The sequence below is a fragment of the Lampetra fluviatilis genome, chromosome 4 (assembly GCF_964198595.1).
Source record: "Lampetra fluviatilis chromosome 4, kcLamFluv1.1, whole genome shotgun sequence".
Lineage (NCBI taxonomy): Eukaryota > Metazoa > Chordata > Hyperoartia > Petromyzontiformes > Petromyzontidae > Lampetra > Lampetra fluviatilis.
In genome coordinates this window covers 21188717-21209592 of record NC_136278.1, presented here as the reverse complement: position 1 = coordinate 21209592, position 20876 = coordinate 21188717, and the positions used below count along the sequence as shown (strand labels likewise).

The 20876-nt window shown below is 52.1% G+C and overlaps 2 protein-coding genes across 4 annotated transcripts in view; both read left to right on the top strand.

Annotated features, from left to right (window-relative positions):
* LOC144931674 (potassium voltage-gated channel subfamily KQT member 4-like) overlaps positions 1–12701 on the top strand; it is a 270946-nt gene extending 258245 nt beyond the window's left edge. For all 3 annotated transcript variants that reach the window (XM_078855803.1, XM_078855801.1, XM_078855802.1), the window contains 2 exons: positions 182–314; positions 5294–12701. In XM_078855803.1, coding sequence (XP_078711929.1) covers positions 182–314; positions 5294–6208 — 1048 coding nt within the window. In that variant the 3' untranslated portion in view covers positions 6209–12701. The remainder of the gene's footprint in view (positions 1–181; positions 315–5293) is intronic.
* A 2716-nt stretch (positions 12702–15417) lies between these two features.
* Positions 15418–20876, top strand: part of LOC144931662 (uncharacterized) — a 29118-nt gene continuing 23659 nt past the window's right edge. Inside the window, exons 1-2 of the mRNA XM_078855789.1 lie at positions 15418–15423; positions 19936–20010. Of these exons, the coding sequence (XP_078711915.1) occupies position 15423; positions 19936–20010 (76 nt within the window). The 5' untranslated portion in view covers positions 15418–15422. The remainder of the gene's footprint in view (positions 15424–19935; positions 20011–20876) is intronic.

Below are 20876 nucleotides of genomic sequence, written 5' to 3'. Positions count from 1 at the left end.
GGTGAGGTGACGTTGATCTTGCTTTTTCTCATTCAAAGTAACTTTGTGAGTAATGAAAAAATCAATTGACGCTGCGGGATCACTCGCTCCTGTTCCATATTTCATGGTCAATTAACCACCCCCCGGCACGAAGCCCCCGGCAAAGCTTTGTCTCTGTGTGTGTGTGTGCGCGCGTGCCTAGGGTGGATCAGATTCTGGGGAAGGTGCAGCCGTCGTTGAGCACGGAAAGGATCCGCTCGCGAGAGATCCGCGGGGCCTCAGATGTCCGCGAAGACCAGAGCATGATGGGAAGGGTCATCAAGATGGAGAAGCAGGTTGGTGGCGACAGGGGTGGGGGGCAGAGGAGAGTGGCGGAGAGGAACGTGGCCATTGTTTCGGACCAGGGCTTAATTTCTCAATGATTATTATTATTATCTGGCTCGTATGTACAGTATGTATGTACAGTATGTATGTACAGTATGTATGTTAAAACCTCTTTGTGCACCGTACGTAGCCAAGCGTGCTAATCAGAGATGCGGGGGAAGGACAACTAACTAAACACAAGAAGCAGTTTGAAAGAAATGCGTTTTCGATCAAGATTATTTAAAAGTGCATAGCTCCAGTGGCTTCCTAATGTCAGAAGGAAGAGCGTTCCAGACGGCCGCAGAAGCCCATCCGAAAGCGCGCGATGCAGTTACCGTCTTTGTTCGATGGTGAGTCAAAAACACTCACTGGTAGACTGAAGTAGGCATGTGACCAGTAGTGGCTGCAGCCATAGATATATATACTGGATTGTGTGCCGGTTGCAGAACTATTTTCCAAAGCCTGCCCAAGCTGAAATTAAGCCCTTGCTTAAATCGTAGCCTGCACTACTGAGCTCCTGGCTTTAAGTCCAAGACTGGATGTCTCTTAAATTGCTGATTAATGATTCCTGCATCAGAACATCGAGCCAATGTCTCTAAGATTATAAGTTAATGCCCGGAACTGAATAACGCTTAAGGCAATGAACCCTGTGTCAGCACACTAAGCCAACACCTCTAAAAGTCCTGAGTTCGAGCCTGGAGGCTGGGTGCCTCTCAGGATGGGTGATGCTCATATCAGGACTCTGAGCCAGTAACTCCGAAAACTTGGGTTCGAGCCCTGCCTGGGATCGGGTTTCGCTTCTTCCAGTGCTGTTTGCTGCCAGGAAAGTGACTGGAGCAGATAATGGAATAAGTTGCGTTGTGTAACCACTGTCAGTAGCACCGCTGGCAACACATTGTGAAATAGAGGAAACATTAGCGTACGAAGATGTGATTTGTTAGATTTTCTTTGTTGAATTTCCTTTAGGTAATTTCTGCATGTGTTTTGCAAAGCCCAAATTGTGCCAAAGCAAGGCGGAGGCGCAGTCATTTGATGACAAGGCAAGCATCCTCCCACGGGCAGCGTGACCTCAACAGCGGAAGTCTTTCGTTTACCCACGCAATAGGGCATCATCTGAGTCCCAGGACCGTTTCTCAGGAGGGCCCTGCCCTGGCACGTTAAGATGCACTTACGGCTCACGCTGAACAAAAAACTAAAGCTATTTCTTCACTGGGATATCTCTGGCAGGTTGCACGCGTATGGGGAAAAAGCTAAAAATAGAAACCCATCATAACTTAAAAATTAAATACAGAAGAATCACTTAATGTACTGTGAGCTGCATGTGTGAGTGTGTGCATTGATGGCCACTCACCCCCTCTCGTGTGCAAGGCCGCCCTTCATCGATGCTCGTGAACAGCACTTGTCCCAACGGTCTGTTCAAGGCTAAATGGGGAATCTTTGTCTTTGCATTGTCTAGTGGGGAGTGGTGGAGCAGTCCCATAGTGGTCAGCGAGCCGAGTTTGATTCCTGGCCATGGCTTACGTTCGTGGTAAATGTCTCAACTGGCTGGGAGTGTTTCCTAGGTCGACGCGACCTTATATGAGTACCTGAATCAGCGTGTTAAAACATCAGCACTAGGGAGACAAAGGTGGCTGGGCGTGGTGCTGGCTAAACCAGCAGGCCTTCATAGGTGCTTGCTATCAGCACTTGCCCCAACTGCCTGTATTTTGAAACGAGGGATCTTTTCCTTTTGTATAGACACACATGCACACGCGTGCATGTATGTGTGTGCGTTCTCAGTTTTTTACTTTACTTCCATTACTCTTTATCAGTCCAACCAGGATGTCACTCACCAGCGCATTCCATAACGCTTTGCCGCACCGCCATGCCCCTAGGGTCGGGTTTAATGAAACTTTATACGCCGGGTTTTTTGGAACCTTTCGCCGTGTGCGCCAGTTGTCGGAAGATAGCGAGACTCTGATCTGCATTAATGCGAGCCGCTCACAATAGTATCCGTCATCCCAGGCCTACGGGGCGCCAGCCGGGGAACACGGCCCCCCCCCACCCCCCCCCCCCCCCCACCGCGAAACAGAGGCTCATGTCAACGTACTCTCAGAAAACATCCACCTGCCCCGCGCACACAGACACCGCCCCCCCCCTCACTATACCACAGGGCACGGAGATAGAGGGCGGCTGCGTTGGATATCTCTGCGATGGACAGTCTTCTGCGTGTGAGGGGAGGCAGTGGCATAGTGGTCAGCGCACTGCGCGACGAACCCGACTACCGGAGTTCGGAATCTGCTCACGGCCAATGCCAGTGACCGTGATCTGAACCGGTCCCTTGGCCTCCCCTACGTCGACTTAGTCTCTAGTGAGTGCCTGGCGCAGTTCAGCGTGGTGCTGGCTACCCACCCCATCGTGTGCCGTGCCGGCCTTCATAGGTGATTACAGTTCAAGTTCATTTATTAGGTATAGCCCTGTGAGTCATTCGGCTCTTGAATCGGGTGCAACCGCAACAAAAAAAAAACATGAACAAGAAAACATCATAAAGTGACTATGTGCAAACAGAAAATCCAAGAAAAGACAGCAAAATATTGCAGGAAAAGCACCGTACACCAACACTGTGTGCAAAAATTCCAGTGGGATGCACTTGCCCCAACAGTCTGTGATGACTATATGGGAGATCTTTGTGATTTGTGTGCGTGCCTTCGCTTCTATTAAGCGAGGACGGTGGCGCACACTTTTGATCGAGCACTTTGAAGGTAAAGGGTTGGTGGGTCCTAAACCGATGCCGAATCCTTGAAGTCAACATATTTTTGAATTAAGATGCAAAACAAAATTTTTAATGAACAGATATGTGCTGCCTTTGGTGGGTGTGGATTATAACTAACTTGCGGGAAGTACCCGGCGTTGCCCGGGCGAAAAAGAGACACACATCGACTTACACACACACAGACATCGACCCACACACACAAACACATTGACTCACACACACATACATCGACTCACACACATACATAAATAGACTCACACACACATCGACCTACACGCACACACATATGGACTTACACACGCACACATATTGACTACCACACACACACACATGGACCCACGCACACACATCGACTTACACACACATCGACTCACACACACACATAGAGCCACACACATCCACTTACACGCAGACATATTGACGTACACACACACAGCGACTCACACACACACACATGGACTGACACACACATGGACTTACACACACATGAACGTACACACACATCGACGTACACACACACAAACACATCGACTTACACACATACATCGATCCACACATCGATTTACACGCACACACAATTTGTTTATTTGCACTTACACACACACACATCGACTCACACATAAACATGGACCGACACACACACACAAACATATCGACTTCCACACACACACACAGACGTACACACACAGACATCGAATTTAGACACTCACACATGGAGTTACACAAACACATCGACTCACACACACACACATAGACTTACACACACACATCGACGTATACACACACACATGGACGTACACACACACATGGACGTACACACACACACATCAACTGACACACACACATATCGACTCACGCACACACACGTCGACTTACACACAGCGACTATACACACACACACATGGACGTACAAACACATGTTCTTGCTTGGACCCGGCATGCATCCATGATGTGGAGTGGATGGGCCAATGCCGGAACAGCGTGTTGGTAATTACAAGCCCATGGGCTGCACAAAAATTTAGCAGCCTCCTGCCGTTGTTATTGAGCTGATCTGGCCCATGCCTTCCAATCACACCAGACCAGGTGCCAGCATCATGACCAACTCGGGCATCGAAGTCACCCAACAAGATGACTATCCCAAGGGGCCACTTTAGCTAGCACCTATGACAGGAGGTCATATAAGGCATCTGACTCATCAGCCTTGCCTGCATCCCTCCACGGATGTTTGTCTTCGGTAGGGGCATAAGTAACCATGACCACCACTCCTCGCCTCTGGTTGATGGGAAGGCAAGCCCAAAAATATCCTGGGGCTTACAGCTTCCCACAACTCACCGCCACACTCCCACGCCCCCTTCATTCTTTTGTTCCGAAGAAGAGCCACTCCCTGTTGTTTGGCAATCTCCTGCCCCGAGAAGAGGACTGTCCACCCCTCATGGTGGCAAGAGCCTGAGCCGGTCCTTCGGACCTCCTGAATTACACAGCGATCCAGGTGGTACTGGTCCAGCTCCTGACAGAGGAGTGGCAGCCTCTCCTCCGCAGTGAGCGTTCGATCATTCCACGTGGCCACACGTAATGGTTTTTTGTTGTTTTTGGAGGAGCCCTGAGGGTAAGGATTCAGTCTCCTGGCTCCGCCAAATGGAGTTTGGCCAGGAGACATCATAGACGCCTGTCCCCCCGGGGCCTCCGGCACAAGCTTAATACAATTTTTAACTCGTAGTTTAGTGGTAATTAATTGAAGGTGGAGGGGTTACCAGCCTCTTGCACCCATCTAGAGCCCCCATTTGGCCGCTGTGGTGGTTACAGACGCCATGAGGGGAATGGACAATTAAAGTTGGCCCTCCCTCCACGGCACTGCCCACCACAGCGTTGCCGTCCAGCACCACGAGGAGGTAGGTGGTTGTTTTTACCGGACTACATCTACTCACACACACACATGGACCTACACACACACAAATAAATGGACTTACACACTCACATGGAGCCATGCACACACATCGACTAACACACACACATCGACTGACACACACTCATATCGACTCACGCACAAACACATCGAATCTCACACACACTGAGATGACTACTGGCATATGCAATACCCACCCACTACACGCAAGCGTGCACATGCCAGGTGATCATGACTGACCAGTCCCGACCAGTCCTGACCAGGCCACACGCGTGCGTCCGCTGCTCTTCCTGAAGGTGCAGTCCATCGAGAAGAAGCTCGACTTCCTCATCGAGTTCTACCGCCAGTCGCTGAGCCAAGGCCTCTCGGTGGCCACCCCGGACTCGCACAGCCCCGTGGGGCCGCCGTTCGTGCGCACCACCATCTCGCGCTCCTCCAGCGTCGGAAGCCACGTGCTCGAGCACCACCCGAGCGTCGAGGACTTCTCGTGCTCGCTCAGCCAGCTGGACGCCGCCTTCCCGCCGCTCGCGGGCCGCACCGCCTCCGGCTCGCTGGCCACGCGCAGCGTGCGCTCCTCGCCCGCCTTCGGGAGCTCCCCCACCGCCGTCGTCCACGGCGCCCGCTGCGCCGGCCAGCAGCTGCAGCAGCAGCAGCAGCTGCAGCTGCAGCAGCTCCTGCAGGCGGCGGCGATGGCGGCGGCAGCGGGGGGCGCGACGGAGCCGCGCGGGGGGTCGCCGGGCGAGCCGGACTCGGACGCGAGCACGCCGCGCCTCTCCTCGCAGGGCCCCCCGTGCCCCAGCCCCGAGCCTCCGCCGGCGTCGAAGCTCGTGTTCCCGCCGGGCTTCGCGGCGGCCGGCGACTTCCTCGCATCGGACGGGCGGGCGCCGGGCGAGTCGCCGGAGCTCGCCGTGGCGTGCTACGCCAAGCTGCTGGGCGGCTCCGAGATGCCGCTGCTGCTGCACACGGTGAGCGAGCTGGACGAGAGTGTGGGCGCCGAGGACGCCTACACGGCGTGGAGGGACACGACGCGCCTCTTCGCCGTTGAGGAGAGTGGCCGGGCGGGAGAGGCGGCCGGGCGGCCGATGGGAGGGGAGCAGGTGACCTTCACCATCGGCGACGACGACTCCGCCGTCCGGGCGTGGAGCAGCCCCGGGAGGACTCACCTTCGGAGCGCCTCCGCTGAGGAGACGCTCCATTCCTCGTTCCTATGACGGGGATGGTACAGTTGGAGGGTGGGAGAGAGAGAGAGAGAGGCATCCAGCGGTCAAGTTGTTTTGCGTATTTGCCATGCTGCCAAAAGACATTTGTGTGGATTCATGAGAATGATAGAAAAATGGGTAATTTGTTGGGGTTGGGGAGAGATTTTGCAATGAAACTCTGCCAGCTTCAGTACAAAACACTGGAGGTGTGCTTTTTGAATGTGCTATTTGTTTTAGGGCAATCTTGTGGGTTCCACATTCCGGACACCATGGAGCCATCGCTCACCTCAACGCCAACAGAACCAGAATCCGCGTTAATCAAAGAATCAATTTCACATGACTCCCATGAGTGAGTTTCCAGAGCTCTGGGCTGGCTTGGGATTTTGTAGCCGAGTTCATAAGCCTTAAACGAAACCCTGCATGCAAGCAGCAGGGATCGTATTTTCTACAGTTGAGTTCATGGGTCAAATTGTGGCCTTGACGCAGACCCATTTTTTCCCAAAGTTTGAACCTTCAGGAACCACAGTCTGGGAAATCAACTTTTCAAGAACCCGCTTTCAAGGCTTGAGAACAACAACCTAATGCAACAAAAATTAACGAAATCCAACTTTTCACGCCAGTTATTCATATTGGACAACATCTTGCACGTCAACTCCACAATTCCAAAACAATAGTGCGTTCACTTGTTGTACACAAGACCCATATTATTCGCCAGATATACATTTATGAGGAAAAAAATATCTATAATTGTGCCAGGGTTAGGGTTACGGTCGTGCTAGACAGCGAGCGACTAGATTGTTGTCCCGCACGCCTCTTGCGTGCACGCTCCCACGTCACGACGTCGATTGCACTTAAACGCGTCGTACGCGCAAAGACACCGCCGCGCTGGAGTCGTTCTTCAGAACTGATTATCGCAAACGAAACGTCGCGGAGATGAGGGGCGAGGGGAGGGCGAGGGGAGGGCGAGGAAGATGAACGATGCTTTAAACCGGGATGCCGCACCGACGTTCCGACCGACGGACGTGGGAGCGGGTGGCGCTCGTTTGCCATTGTGGTCAGCAGTGAGCGACGATTTTGAGAATCGTCGACCGACCGACGAACAAAAGCATGAGAAGCTGAAGCACGTGGCTTGAAGTGCGTGCAGGTTTAAACAAATTGACGACTGTACTTTGAAACAAAAGTGCACATTTCTGGAAGAGAAAGGGTGGGGGGTTCTATATAGAATTTGTCATTGTTTGGGGCGTGGCAATTCACATCAATCCACGAGAAGGCACTTGATATACAGAGATATGATACATTTCTGAACAAAGAAGAACGTCTCCTTTTGTAAATCCAATGAAGGCTGTTTTGTGTGTTTTACACATTTGAATGGAAATTGAAAATTGCAGCAACGCTGCTCGTGTGAGATAATCCTCAAGTACTTCATCTGAGGTTGGTGAAATGTTAATACATTTTCCATGGTGTGGGTTTTAATCAGTTGCGATCTCCGGAAATGTAGAGTCACTCCCTCTTTCGCAGCATCTGTCAGGCACGCTAAGCTTCTGTTACGAAGTAAATGGCCAGATCGGCCAGCGACATAGGGCCCCATAATAACGTAAGAGCTGCTGCCGTGCTGTGATGGTGAGTACACTGGGGTTCAGAGGTCACCGCTTCGATCTCCCGGTGTGCCGGCTGAAACAACGGCGCAGGTTTCTTCAATCCCCTCCCCATCACCCCTCCCCATCACCCCTCCCCCTCACCCCTCCCCCTCACCCCTCCCCATCACCCCTCCCCTCAACCCTCCCCATCACCCCTCCCCCTCACCCCTCCCCATCACCCCTCCCCATCACCCCTCCCCCTCACCCCTCCCCATCACCCCTCCCCTCAACCCTCCCCATCACCCCTCCCCATCACCACCTCTGCTCACCCAGCGGTGTAAACAGGAACGCCACGGGGGACAGTCGATCGGCAAATCGCGCGTGGTGCGGTAAAGTGTCGGTATGTACTGTCTGTTGAACTTCTTTCGCACCGTACGTAGCCAACCGTACGTAGCCAACCGTAAGGTTGGCTCGCAACAAGCAGTTCTATCAAGGCGTCTGGCCGGCATGGAAGAGTTGGCCAAAAAAAAACGTCGAGAGCAGCGGTCGGCAACCAAAATAACAAGAAGATCACTTCTTTTCGAATTCAGTGCAAAACTCAATATTTTAAGAGCTGCATTGCACGTGAAAGCACACGTACATTACTTACATTGCGTCCAGTGCCGGATTGAGCTCGTGCGGGGCCTGTAGCATATGTTATAAAGAGGCCCTAAATAATGAATCAAATAAAAAAACACATAAATATAAAAAAACAATTTTTTTACTCGCATAGTAAACTAATTGTATTTTTGCATTTGATATACAGCCAGATAATACGACAAATCGATAACCTTAAACACTCAGTCGTTCATAAAAGTTAAAGGCAATATAGTACTATAGTAATAGAGCAAGTGCAGAATCACTGAACCGGAATTGACAGCTGGAAAGCATTTAGCGCAGAGCCCTTGAGAGTGCGGTGCCCGTGGCATATGTAGCTACTTTTGCTGCCAGGATGATCCAGCACTGACTACGTCACGAAGCAGTCCGTACAGAGCCACATTGCGGCTTCAGAACGGCAGATTGCCGACCCCTGGTCCAGAAGAGGGCTCCCTGGAGCCAGAGGGAGCTTTGTAGAGCTCCCTTTAGAGGAGGCCATTCTGGCAGCAGTGGCATCGGCAGAAAAATGCCAGGGCTGGACCTTTAGCTGGTATTTTTCTATTCGCGTAAAACGTTCAATGGATTTAGAATATGGGACGGCGCAGGAAGAGGCCAGCGCAGGAAGAGGATGCTTCGCTTCTGTGGCTCATTGCACAGCCCACGCCCTCATGAAGCCACGACAATGACGTTCAACGTCATCCATCATGTGCACGATACTTTGGGCTCTAAACCGTGTACTTCGAATGTAGATGATTCAGAACCTCTTTGATTAGGAAATCCTGCAACTCAAGCTCTTGCACTGCATTCGAACATTTCCATGATTGTGTATTCATTTAATTCCTAATTTTGCAGAACGGACCGTGGGATTGATGGAATATCATTTCGGTGAAATGGTAGACTCCCCAAATTATCCCAAAATTAAAAAATATTTGTTTTATTACATTTCAAATGCAGACATTGTAGACAAGAATTGAAATAAGTGTAATGCACAGCCCTTGATCAATCCACTGCTGCATGAAGGCCTCCTCATGCCATACTTCACCACGCTGGTCAGGGTGGCTTGGTGAAGAGGGAGCCTCAGGACCGGTTCAGATTTTCACCACTGCTGTTAGCCGTGGCCTGGGAGCAGGCCATGATCAGATATCATTCGCCACTGATGTTAGCGTGGCTGGGATTCAAACTCAGGTCACCGGGTCCTTAGCGCAGTCTGCTAAGTACCGTACCACCACTCCACTTGTCAGTGTAGGCATTCGGACAAAGCGAAGAATATCAACCGATGTATCTCTTGTGCGTAGTTTGCTGAGCTTAAAATACAGGGCCTGTGGCAGTCCCATAGAATGGGTCACTTTTCGATTTAAAGCTTTCGTGACTGCAGGGAGTCATCTTCTTGGCTCTTTTGGTAAAGTCACGTACGTGACTTTACCAAGAAAATGGGTCACTTTTGCAAGAGTCTATTCGTAGGAGATGCACAATGTGGAGATCCCCCTTTGGTGGATCTCTTTGTCCACGTTCACCAGAACACGTGGGAGGCGTCGCGTCCTGCACCCCGCTCAGGCCCGCGGGAGATTGGTGAACAACGGAGTAGCGGGGCGCGTGCGTGTCACTCGCGCAGCGGGGAAATGTGTTTCAGAGATCACCGAGCGAAATCAATCTCTTAGCAACTCAGTGTTGAATCTTACCATGGGATGAGTCAGGGGGTTGTGCATGGCATAGCGTGGTTGGCATGGGCACTCGTGCAAGGAATAAAATGGGACCCCCACCCGCCCAGAGTTTCCCCGACCCTTTGTAGCCTGGCACCCCGGGGGCCCCCTCGAGGGACGTGCCCCCCCCCCCACCCCGTGCAGTAAGTTGCACTGCCTGCCCACTCGGGAGCTCCGCCGCAGCCGCCGCGCGCGGGGACTCTGTGCTCGTCTCGGATGCATCCTCTGTGCCCGTCGAGCGGCCACGCAGGCACCGCCAGGCTGCTGTCGTGCTCTGTGCAAGCATCACTTACTTTGTGCCTTTACTGTGACCTGCCGAGCGGCGCGACACGCCTTGCTCATGTGCGGTGCTGCAGCCAAACGGGTTCTGTACCAGGGCACGTGCACGACAGCGATCCGACGTAATGCATATGCCAAACGCTTTAAAAAAAGTGTTAAAATGGTTGTTGGTTTTTTTGGTCATTGTCGCTGATGCTGTGCTTGTTCAAATTTTTCACGATGTCGAGCGAAGAAATGTGAAGAGAGAGAGAAAGAGAGAGGGTGCAAACTTCAGAGGACAATTACATAAATCCCATTAATATAACAACAATAATAATAATACTGTACAACGCTACTTTAACATGATCATATATCAGCACAGTTGCTGCCCTGGCGTAATAATGGTCAGGTCAGAAACCTGGACTCGCAATCCAGAGGGTGGCCGCTTCGATTTGATTTTTCCGAAGTGGCAGTTCAAACGAGGGCGCAAGTTTCTAAAACTCCCCTCCACACTGCCTCGTGTCCACGCAGCGGTGTAAACAGCCAACCACCACGGCCAGTCGACCGGCAGGTCGCGTGTGGTGGGGTACAACGTGGGCACTCCCGCCTCTCCCAAGGCGGTCTGGCGGCGTGGAAGAGCAGACCAAATGTCAAGGTGAAGCGGCTCCTTCGAGCGGAGGCCCTTCCGCCCGCAGCGGCGCGAGAGAGCCGTTGCAGTGCTGCGCCTTGACCCGTCGCTTCACAAGGGAGACCCTGAGAGTTCAATATTACCTAGGGGGGTAGTAGTTTCTTTTTTTGGTTTGTTTCTGGGAATGACGCCCGGCTGGAGCTTTTAAAATGCGTCACGGAATATTTTCCGGGTCACGGGGTATGGCCTGCAACTAGTTAGCCTTAGCTAGAGAGCGAGAGGGTATATCGGATGCGGGTAAGCCGGGCGTGGAAATGTGTTTTGTTGTTGCCGTGTCGCCGACGCGGTCGATATTAATCCCTGGGCCTGGCATGTTCGCTCTTGGAAGAACTGATGTCACAGGGTCTTTTCACATCCATTCTACAGCAGATGGCGAAAGATTCGGTTAATTCTCTGCAGAAATTAGCTGGGGGGTGGCAGGGGTGGATGCAACTGGTGACTTGTTGTGTAAAGTGACCGACTGCTGGGCCACACGGCCAATGGGGACATTCTGCGATCGATGATTAAAAAATAAACGGGGGCCTCTTGGGAACCACAAGTCATCGGAGAATGCTCAAGACTGAAGCCATGAGGAACATCCCAGCAATTGCCACAGATCTCTCGTGCAAAAAGAGCCTTTCCCTTTTTCCAAACCCCCAGTTGCCCCACCAATAAGTGGCTTGTTACAGCCGCAATACACGCACGCACTTAACATTTGTGGATAATAATTTGCAGCCATTTGGCAATCCACGTATAGATCGTGAGAGTTTGTTTGACCATGCTTCACCTAGGCTGGGCAGGGCGGGTTGAAGTGGGTGAAACCGGTGGTGGTTCGTATCACCCGAGTCCTCTGACGTTAGCTGTAGGCAGGGAATCTGACTCGGGTCACCAGGTTCGAAACACGGTGCAGCCGCTACTGCCCCCATAACAAATTGTAAATAAAAACGGACCGATCCATGACTCATGCTCCCTGTGCCACCCACCCTCATCGATCTTAAATAATGAGATACCGGGGGGGGGGGGGAGATCCCACCGTGGTTTGCTCCAGGGCTGCCAGATTGTCTCTGCTGTTGGTAGGAGGTTCTGATGGTTGCACACATCTCCAGACAATGTCACCCATGGCGTGTGTGCCAAAATAAAAACGAATTACATTTGGACAAATGAAGTCCTCATTTGGTTAAGGAATGGTCCTCAGTACCGAGTAACATCGGTATTGGCGTGTAAGATTCGAAATGACCAAATCAATGTTTTGCCAGTTTTGCATTTTTCAATGATTACATAATCCGATGACACGGTCGTTTAACTTGAAATTTCGTCGTTGGGTTTCTCTTGTTGTTTTCAGCCCGTTTTTGCCTGTGTGTATGACATTGATCCGCTACTCTGGAATGCTGCTGCCATGATCTGTGAGCTGCATGCCGGTCATGATTCATGATGGTAACTTCGTGCTGAGAGGTTTCGTGATGGCGTTTTATACCAGTTGAAAAACTGACAAACCTGAAACAAAGAGGAAAAGAAGAACGCTTTGAAACTGTTCAATTGCAATTATTTTTTTTTGCATAAGCATTTAACACTCTCAGATTAAGGTCTGCTTGAATTGATGTCCCGATCGTTGGTGTAACATCGTAATTTTATTGTAACAATGACCAATAAAGCACAGTTTCATATATTATTTGCATATTCGGAGAGAATTTGCCCAAGCGCCTGCTTCTTTAGTCTGCGTTGTCTACTTCCTTGCGGGCAAATCATGTGACGCTTCTCAAAAACTAAGCAAGGTTTAAGCCTGGATAGAGAACTTGGATGGGTTACCACCATCCCCGCGTGTGCTGTATGTACGTTCAACTTCGTTAGCACCGTACGTAGCCGACCAAGCGGGGCAAGGACAGCAAACTAAAACACGAGAAGCAGTTCTAAAGAAAATCACCACCACCACCAATCTCCATCGTCATCATCGCAGGCGTCATCCGCCTGTGATGATGGCGGTGACTTCGTCGACGCGCCATGCGAATGCCCAATGCTTGTGTGAACATGAGTGCACTATGAAATGTTCCGTTTGTGCTCGGTGTATTCGGCAAGCTTTATACGCACGCATACAAAAACAAAGATTCCCCGTATAGCCTTAACAGACTGTAGGGGCAAGTGCTGTTAGCGAGCACCTATAAAGGCCGGCACGACACACGAGGGGGTGGGTGGCCAACACCACGCCCGGCCGCCTTTGTCTTCTTAGTGGCGATGTTTACACATCACACCAGGTACTCATTTGAGGCTGAGTCGACCTAGGGGAGGCCCAGGACCGGTTCAGATAATCGTCACTGGTGTTAGCCGTGAGCGGGAATCGAACCTGGACTGCTGGGTTAGTAGTGCAGCGTGCTAACCGCTACACTACCGCTCCCCATACACACACATACCCCACGACGCACCGAGCAGCGGGACGCGGAACTGTGGGACCATTTCGATTTAAAGACTGCAGGGATTCATCTTCTTGGTTCTTTCGGTAAAGTCACGTAAAAGGGAAATAATAAAATAAATTAAAATAAAAGATTTGTATTATTTTATTATTTCCCTTCTACGTGACTTTACCGAAAGAACCAAGAATATGTGGGGCCATTGTGACGAGAAGGTCCACTGCGTCGTGGGGAGGCACCGAGGGTGGGGCAGGGCCGCTGGGGACGTCGCTTGTGTCGAACCGCCCCCCCCCAGGCAACCCCCCCGGCGGCGTTGTGGGCGTCCGGCAGTCGAAGCCACACGACCCGCGTGCGATTTGAGCCACTCAGACTGGACATCTGTGTGGGGGAAATAGCTTCAGAGCTGCACTGATTCTTCCCGCGGTCTCGATACAGCTTCCAGTTATGTTTGTGCAGAGCTGCGAATAATTACAAGGTTATGGTTCATATTAGAGGCTTTTTTTGGGGGGGGGAGGGGGGAGATCGCGTGAAAATGAATGCGTCGTTAAACCCGCCACCACCCGATGCAGCCAATTAGTAAGGTTCGTCACCTGAAACCAAACGTGACAATTCGTTACTGGTTCAGCACACCGGTCGTGTGTCGGAAAAGAGTGAAAACCAACAACGTGATTTACAAATCGAGTTACCGTGAAGTCTCGCCGGTAAACACGACGAGAATCGTCAGGCGACGGCCAGAGTTGTTGGAGGTCGTTGGGAACGAGTGGAGATGCTGCTGCTGCTGCCGTTCACGAGAGAGATGCTGCCGTTGAGACGCGTGCTCGTCGCGACGTCTGGCGTGGCGCTCTGCATGTTGCTCGCAACTGGTGAGTTGTTGTTATTCTTAGGTTTTTTCGGTAAAGTCACGTAGGTAAAAAATTTAAATTAATAAAAGTAAAATAAAAAAATAATTTCAATTTTTTTACCTACGTAACTTTACCGAAAAAAACCTAAGAATATGAATCCTTGCAGTCACTAAAGCTTCAAATCTAGAATTGAGTTGTTGTTGTTCACCGATTGGATACTTTTGCATTCGCAATTTGAAGCTGTTTGTGGGTTGAGAAAAACAACGATAACTTCCCCGCCGCTCTTCTTCTGGTCTCCACTCTGGCACAAGGGGGCCACGTCTAGACTCGTGTCCACTGTTTCGGCGCCCAGCAGCCTGGGTTGTTTTCATTGTAATGTTCAGCGTTGTTATCGCAAGGCTTTGCTTCGATCGAGAGACTTGGCGAGATGTTAACTACCTCGCCTGGTATGCAGGAGGTCGTGGGTTCGAGCTCGACCCTGACGCCTGCTGTGTATTTGGAGTTTGCATGCGTCTCTCTCTCTCCGTGGTGGCGTGGATTTATCCTCCGGGTTTTCCCTCCACATTTAGAAGCACACATTTCGAGTATTTGGCTGCTGTAAATGTCCACATGATACGCCACTTTGTTGAGCTATCGTTTGTGGCTGGGTTGCTTTTGATTAAAATGGAGCTATAGTGGGCCTTAGCTGGTAAAATAAAAAAAAATGTTTAGTTTATACTTTAGTTCATCTTCATTGAAAACATGATATTAATAGGAAAAAATAAATGTCCCTGGGAAAAAAACGAATATAATTAATAGCCATAGCACAGATTATAAAAAAAATTCCAATGATTGAATTCGTTTTTGGACATGTTTCCTTCAGTCGTGGTTGTCCTATTGGTAGACTGGCCCCTGCCACAGGAATGTGGAATTGTCCAACACTTGCTCATGGCTGCCAATGGGATTGAGCACCGCCCCAATTGCTCGTTTCAGGTAAAAGGCACTCCGGTTTTGTGCGCTGTTACCTTTCGTTACTCGTTCGATTTCTGCGCTGTCGAGCGATTGATACGTGGATCGTTCTGATTCCCCCCCCCACTCAGTTACCAGGAACGTAAGAAATCAAGATTTCGTGTTGAACTCCAAGCGGGGCATCTTAGCAACGAACAGTGAGTTGTGTTTTTATTCCAACCCATTGTGATCCGTGAGTTTATTTTCTTATTTGATTTTATTGCGAATGTTTGTGCCAACACCATCGTTGTGACTGCTTGCCAAAGGTTTATGTCTGTTGTTTGAACATCTTAAACACCTTGATTTGGAGCTTTGGTGACTGCAGGAATTACTCTTTGGTTCTTTCGGTAAAGTCACGTAGAAAGAAATTTGTAATTAAATAATAGCATACGACGTTTCGATTGCAACACAAGCAATCATCATCAGGTTCAAATGAAAGAGAAAACAAAACATAGTAAACTTAGAAATATAATGCAATACAACACAGAGAGTCGGCTAACATAACAGTCCACACCCTACCTGGTTGATTACGTTCTTCCAAAGATTGTTACATTTGAGAGAGAGACAAAACACAGACACGGAGACACACAAACAGACACACAAGCAGAGAGAGATAACACAGAGAGACACAGAGACACACACATAGGCACATGTTTTATCGCCAGAAACGGTTAAACCTATTCTTATACCACCATTGTGAATGTGCCTTGTGTCATCATGCCTTGGCCTTGTGCTACAATTGAAGACTTTATAGTTATCGCACGAACAATTAGTTAACATTGGTCCAACATGTATGTGCCTTGGACTTCTTTCGGACTGCACGTAGCCAACCGCGCTAATCGGAGGTGCGTGGGGAGGACGACAACGAACTGAACACAAAACGCAGCCCCAAAGAAACATGCGCACGGACAGGTCGTGCGTCAGCCCGCTGCCGGATTGAGTGCCTCCCCAATGCGACGCTTTCACACACGAGGCTATTTGACCATACTTCAACACGCTGGCCGTTTTCCGCTTGGTAAAATCTGGGGAGTGGGGGGGAAGTCAACAACAATGGTGGAATTTCGATTTAAAGCTTTCGTGACTGCAGGGATTCATATTCTTGGTTCTTTTGGTAAAGTCACGTAGAAGGGAAATAATAAAATAATAAAAATAAAACATAATAAAATAATTCTCACGACGTTTCGGCCACAACGCAAGCAGGTCTGTCGAGAAGACACTGTCTTCTCGATAGACCTGTTTCTTCACCTGAGGACGGCTGCTTGCGTTGTGGCCGAAACGTCGTGAGAATTATTTTATTATGTTTTATTTGTATTATTTTATTACTTCCCTTCTACGTGACTTTACCGAAAGAACCAAGAAGAACAATTGTGGATTTTTCCTCTCCACCCCCTTACTGCCCACAACCTCTAGCACGCCTGCCACTTAGGAGTGTGTCCCGCCCCCCCCGCGTCAACTCCCTTCCCCCTGTCAACTCCCTTCATCCCCCCACGTCAACTCCCCCCCCCCCACGTCAACTCCCTTCCCCCTGTCAACTCCCTCCCTCCCCCCACGTCAACTCCCCCCCCCCCCACGTCAACATTCCCCCCCCCCCGCGTCAACTCCCTCCCTCCCCCCACGTCAACTCCCCCCCCCCCCACGTCAACTCCCCCCCCCCCCCACGTCAACTCCCCCCCCCCCACGTCAACTCCCCCCCCCCACGTCAACTCCCCCCCCCCCCACGTCAACTCCCCCCCCCCCACGTCAACTCCCCCCCCCCCCACGTCAACTCCACCCCCCCACGTCAACTCCCCCCCCCCCACGTCAACTCCCCCCCCCCCCCCCACGTCAACTCCCCCCCCCACGTCAACTCCCCCCCCCCCCCGCGTCAACTCCCCCCCCCCCCACGTCAACTCCCCCCCCCACGTCAACTCCCCCCCCCCACGTCAACTCCCCCCCCCCACGTCAACTCCCCCCCCCCCACGTCAACTCCCCCCCCCCCCGCGTCAACTCCCCCCCCCCCACGTCAACTCCCCCCCCCCACGTCAACTCCCCCCCCCCCACGTCAACTCCCCCCCCCCACGTCAACTCCCCCCCCCCCCACGTCAACTCCCCACCCCCCCCACGTCAACTCCCCCCCCCCCCACGTCAACTCCCCCCCCCCCCACGTCAACTTTCCCCCCCCCCCACGTCAACTCCCCCCCCCCACGTCAACTCCCCCCCCCCCCACGTCAACTTTCCCCCCCCCGCGTCAACTCCCCCCCCCCGCGTCAACTCCCCCCCCCCATATCAACTCCCCCCCCCCCACGTCAACTCCCCCCCCCCCCACGTCAACTCCCCACCCCCCCCACGTCAACTCCCCCCCCCCCACGTCAACTCCCCCCCCCCCCACGTCAACTTTCCCCCCCCCCCACGTCAACTCCCCCCCCCCACGTCAACTCCCCCCCCCCCCCACGTCAACTTTCCCCCCCCCGCGTCAACTCCCCCCCCCCGCGTCAACTCCCCCCCCCCATATCAACTCCCCCCCCCCCACGTCAACTCCCCCCCCCCCCACGTCAACTCCCCACCCCATATCAACTCCCCCCCCCCACGTCAACTCTCCCCCCCCCCACGTTAACTCCCCCCCCCCCACGTCAACTCCCCACCCCCCCACGTCAACTCCCCCCCCCCCCACGTCAACTCCCCACCCCCCCGCGTCAACTCCCCCCCACGTCAACTCCCCACCCCCCCGCGTCAACTCCCCCTCCCCATATCAACTCCCCCCCCCCACGTCAACTCCCCCCCCCCACGTCAACTCCCCCCCCCCCCCACGTCAACTCCCCCCCCCCACGTCAACTCCCCCCCCCCCCACGTCAACTCCCCACCCCCCCGCGTCAACTCCCCCTCCCCCCCCATATCAACTCCCCACCCCCCCCGCGTCAACTCCCCCCCCCCATATCAACTCCCCCCCCCCACGTCAACTCCCCCCCCCCACGTCAACTCCCCCCCCCCACGTCAACTCCCCCCCCCCCCACGTCAACTCCCCCCCCCCCCACGTCAACTCCCCCCCCCCCACGTCAACTCCCCCCCCCCCACGTCAACTCCCCACCCCCCCGCGTCAACTCCCCACCCCCCCCGCGTCAACTCCCCCCCCCCCCACGTCAACTCCCCACCCCCCACGTCAACTCCCCACCCCCCCGCGTCAACTCCCCCCCCCCCCACGTCAACTCCCCACCCCCCCCGCGTCAACTCCCCCCCCCCATATCAACTCCCCCCCCCCCACGTCAACTCCCCCCCCCCACGTCAACTCCCCCCCCCCCACGTCAACTCCCCACCCCCCCGCGTCAACTCCCCCCCCCCCATATCAACTCCCCCCCCCCCCCCGCGTCAACTCCCCCCCCCCCATATCAACTCCCCACCCCCCCCCGCGTCAACTCCCCCCCCCCCATATCAACTCCCCCCCCCCACGTCAACTCCCCCCCCCCCCCGCTTGTCAACGTTGAACGCCCGCCCACGTTTTGAACGATGGACATTTGTGCATTGCATGATGCACCCCGAATGTGTCTCCCCGCTCATCATCGACGCAGTTGTCTTGTGTCCTGATTCTTCGCTCTCTTACAATACGGTTTTTTTTTTAAACACATTTGCAATTATTTTTACCCCGGGTCTGTCTTGGATGTAAGAGGTTGTTTGTCTCAATGAACTCTCGCGTGATTTACATACATGCCGTATATAGATGTAGAATACACGCACGCGTAGTAATAAGACATTCCATGCGTAGTGGTGCATACCTGACCTGGAATTCTTTGGAGAGGTATGGGTTCCAATTATGAATGAAATTTGCATTTATAGAGATTGCGAATCCAAGCCGCGTCTCAAGACGCCGGACATGTCGTGGGAGGTGCGCCTCATAGCGGCAACAACACCGCTTCGTATTTTAGAGCAGAGCTTCATAGTTTAGAGCAGGGCTTTGTAGTTTAGAGCAGGGATTTATAGTTTAGAACAGGGATTTATAGTTTAGAGTTTAGAATAGGGCTTTATAATTCCCCTGCGTGGGTGGAGTTTTTTGGGGCAACTGGTTTTCTCCCAAGCATCCGAAGCAGGAGTCGCCTGATTGGGAAATAAAGGACAATTTTTACACAGTCATATTTTCTTACTCGATAAACATGTTTTAATTTTCTTACCACGATCATATTCCAATTAAACTAAAACTATTATATTTTACCAGGTAAGGCCCACTGAGCTATCCTGCTCTTTTTCAGAAGCGACCTGGCCACAAATGATAGCTCAACGAAGTGGAAATGTATGGCAGACAAATACTCTAAACGCATGTTGGTTCTAAATGTGAAGGGAAAAACCGAAGGCCCCAGAGAAAAATCCACACGACAAGAGATGTAAACTCCAAATATACAGCACGCATCAGGGTCGGAATCGAACCCACGACATCCTGGATACCAGGGGAGGTAGTTCATATCTCGCTACCTCGGGACCCAGGGTGCTGTTGGCATCGCATCATGGAATGATTGCACCTTTTACATCAATAGCCATAGCCTAGACGTTCTGATGCTGGGGACAAAGTACCTTCCTCATGCCCCCCCCCCACCACTGTCGTGGTGCCAGCACCACCCCACCAAAATATTGAGCCACCACTGATCTGATCAACGACTGCTGTTCGTATGACCACCGCGTGCGTCGCTTGCGTTGCTGTGCCGCAGTGTCCTTGCCGCTGCAGACGATGGTGCTCGACCTCATGCCCATCCTCAACCGCATGCTGACGTGGCCCAACAATGGTACGGCCACGTGCGCTCGCAGTCCACACGAACCCCGCGTCGTGAGATCTCGATCAGGGTTCATTTGTTGAACCGACGTGAGCCGAGTCTGGGGACCATCATGCTCACAGCACAGGCGGCCTGAGAGCTCCTAGAGACCGCTAGACTAGTCTGATGCTGCGCTGTGGAAGCAAGATGGTAATTGCCTCACCTGCTATGCAGGAGGTCATGCGTTTGACCCCGACCCTGCCGCCTGTAAAGGTGGAGTTTGCGTGTCTCTGTCCCCGTGGTCGTGTGGATTTTCCTCCGGGTCCTCTGGTGTTTCCCTCCACGATTCGAATCAACGCGCGTTTGGAGTATTTGGCTGCTCTACATATCCACGTAAGCCGCTTCATTGTTGATAGGCAGGTCGCTTTTAAAATAGAGCTGTATAGCTCAGTGGGCTGTACCTGGTCAAGTAAAAAATAAGTATAACCCGTAAAAACAAAGTTTTTCACTATAAATCCTTTATATGCGTGGCGGCTAGAGTCCTCTCGTCCTCTGGCTTGAGATGGCTGCCACCTATGGGTCAGATGATTGCATTGCACCATTAAGCAATTGGTAATTAAATATAATATTTTTGTCCTAAAAAGTGTAAAATTTTGGAAAACATTTTTCACGAACATTAATTGTCATGCACAACGAGTCTGTGTGGAAAATGTCAGCTCGATTGGATCACGGGAAGTGGGTTAAAAAACGACCGAAAGATTTGCACGGTCCTAAGCAAGCAAGCGAACTTAATATAAAGGATTAATAAAAATAGTTTAGTTTGATGGCTCTTTTTACAACCATTGGGGATGGAGTGGCAGCACACTGCGTGATAAACCCAAACACCCGAGTTTAATTGC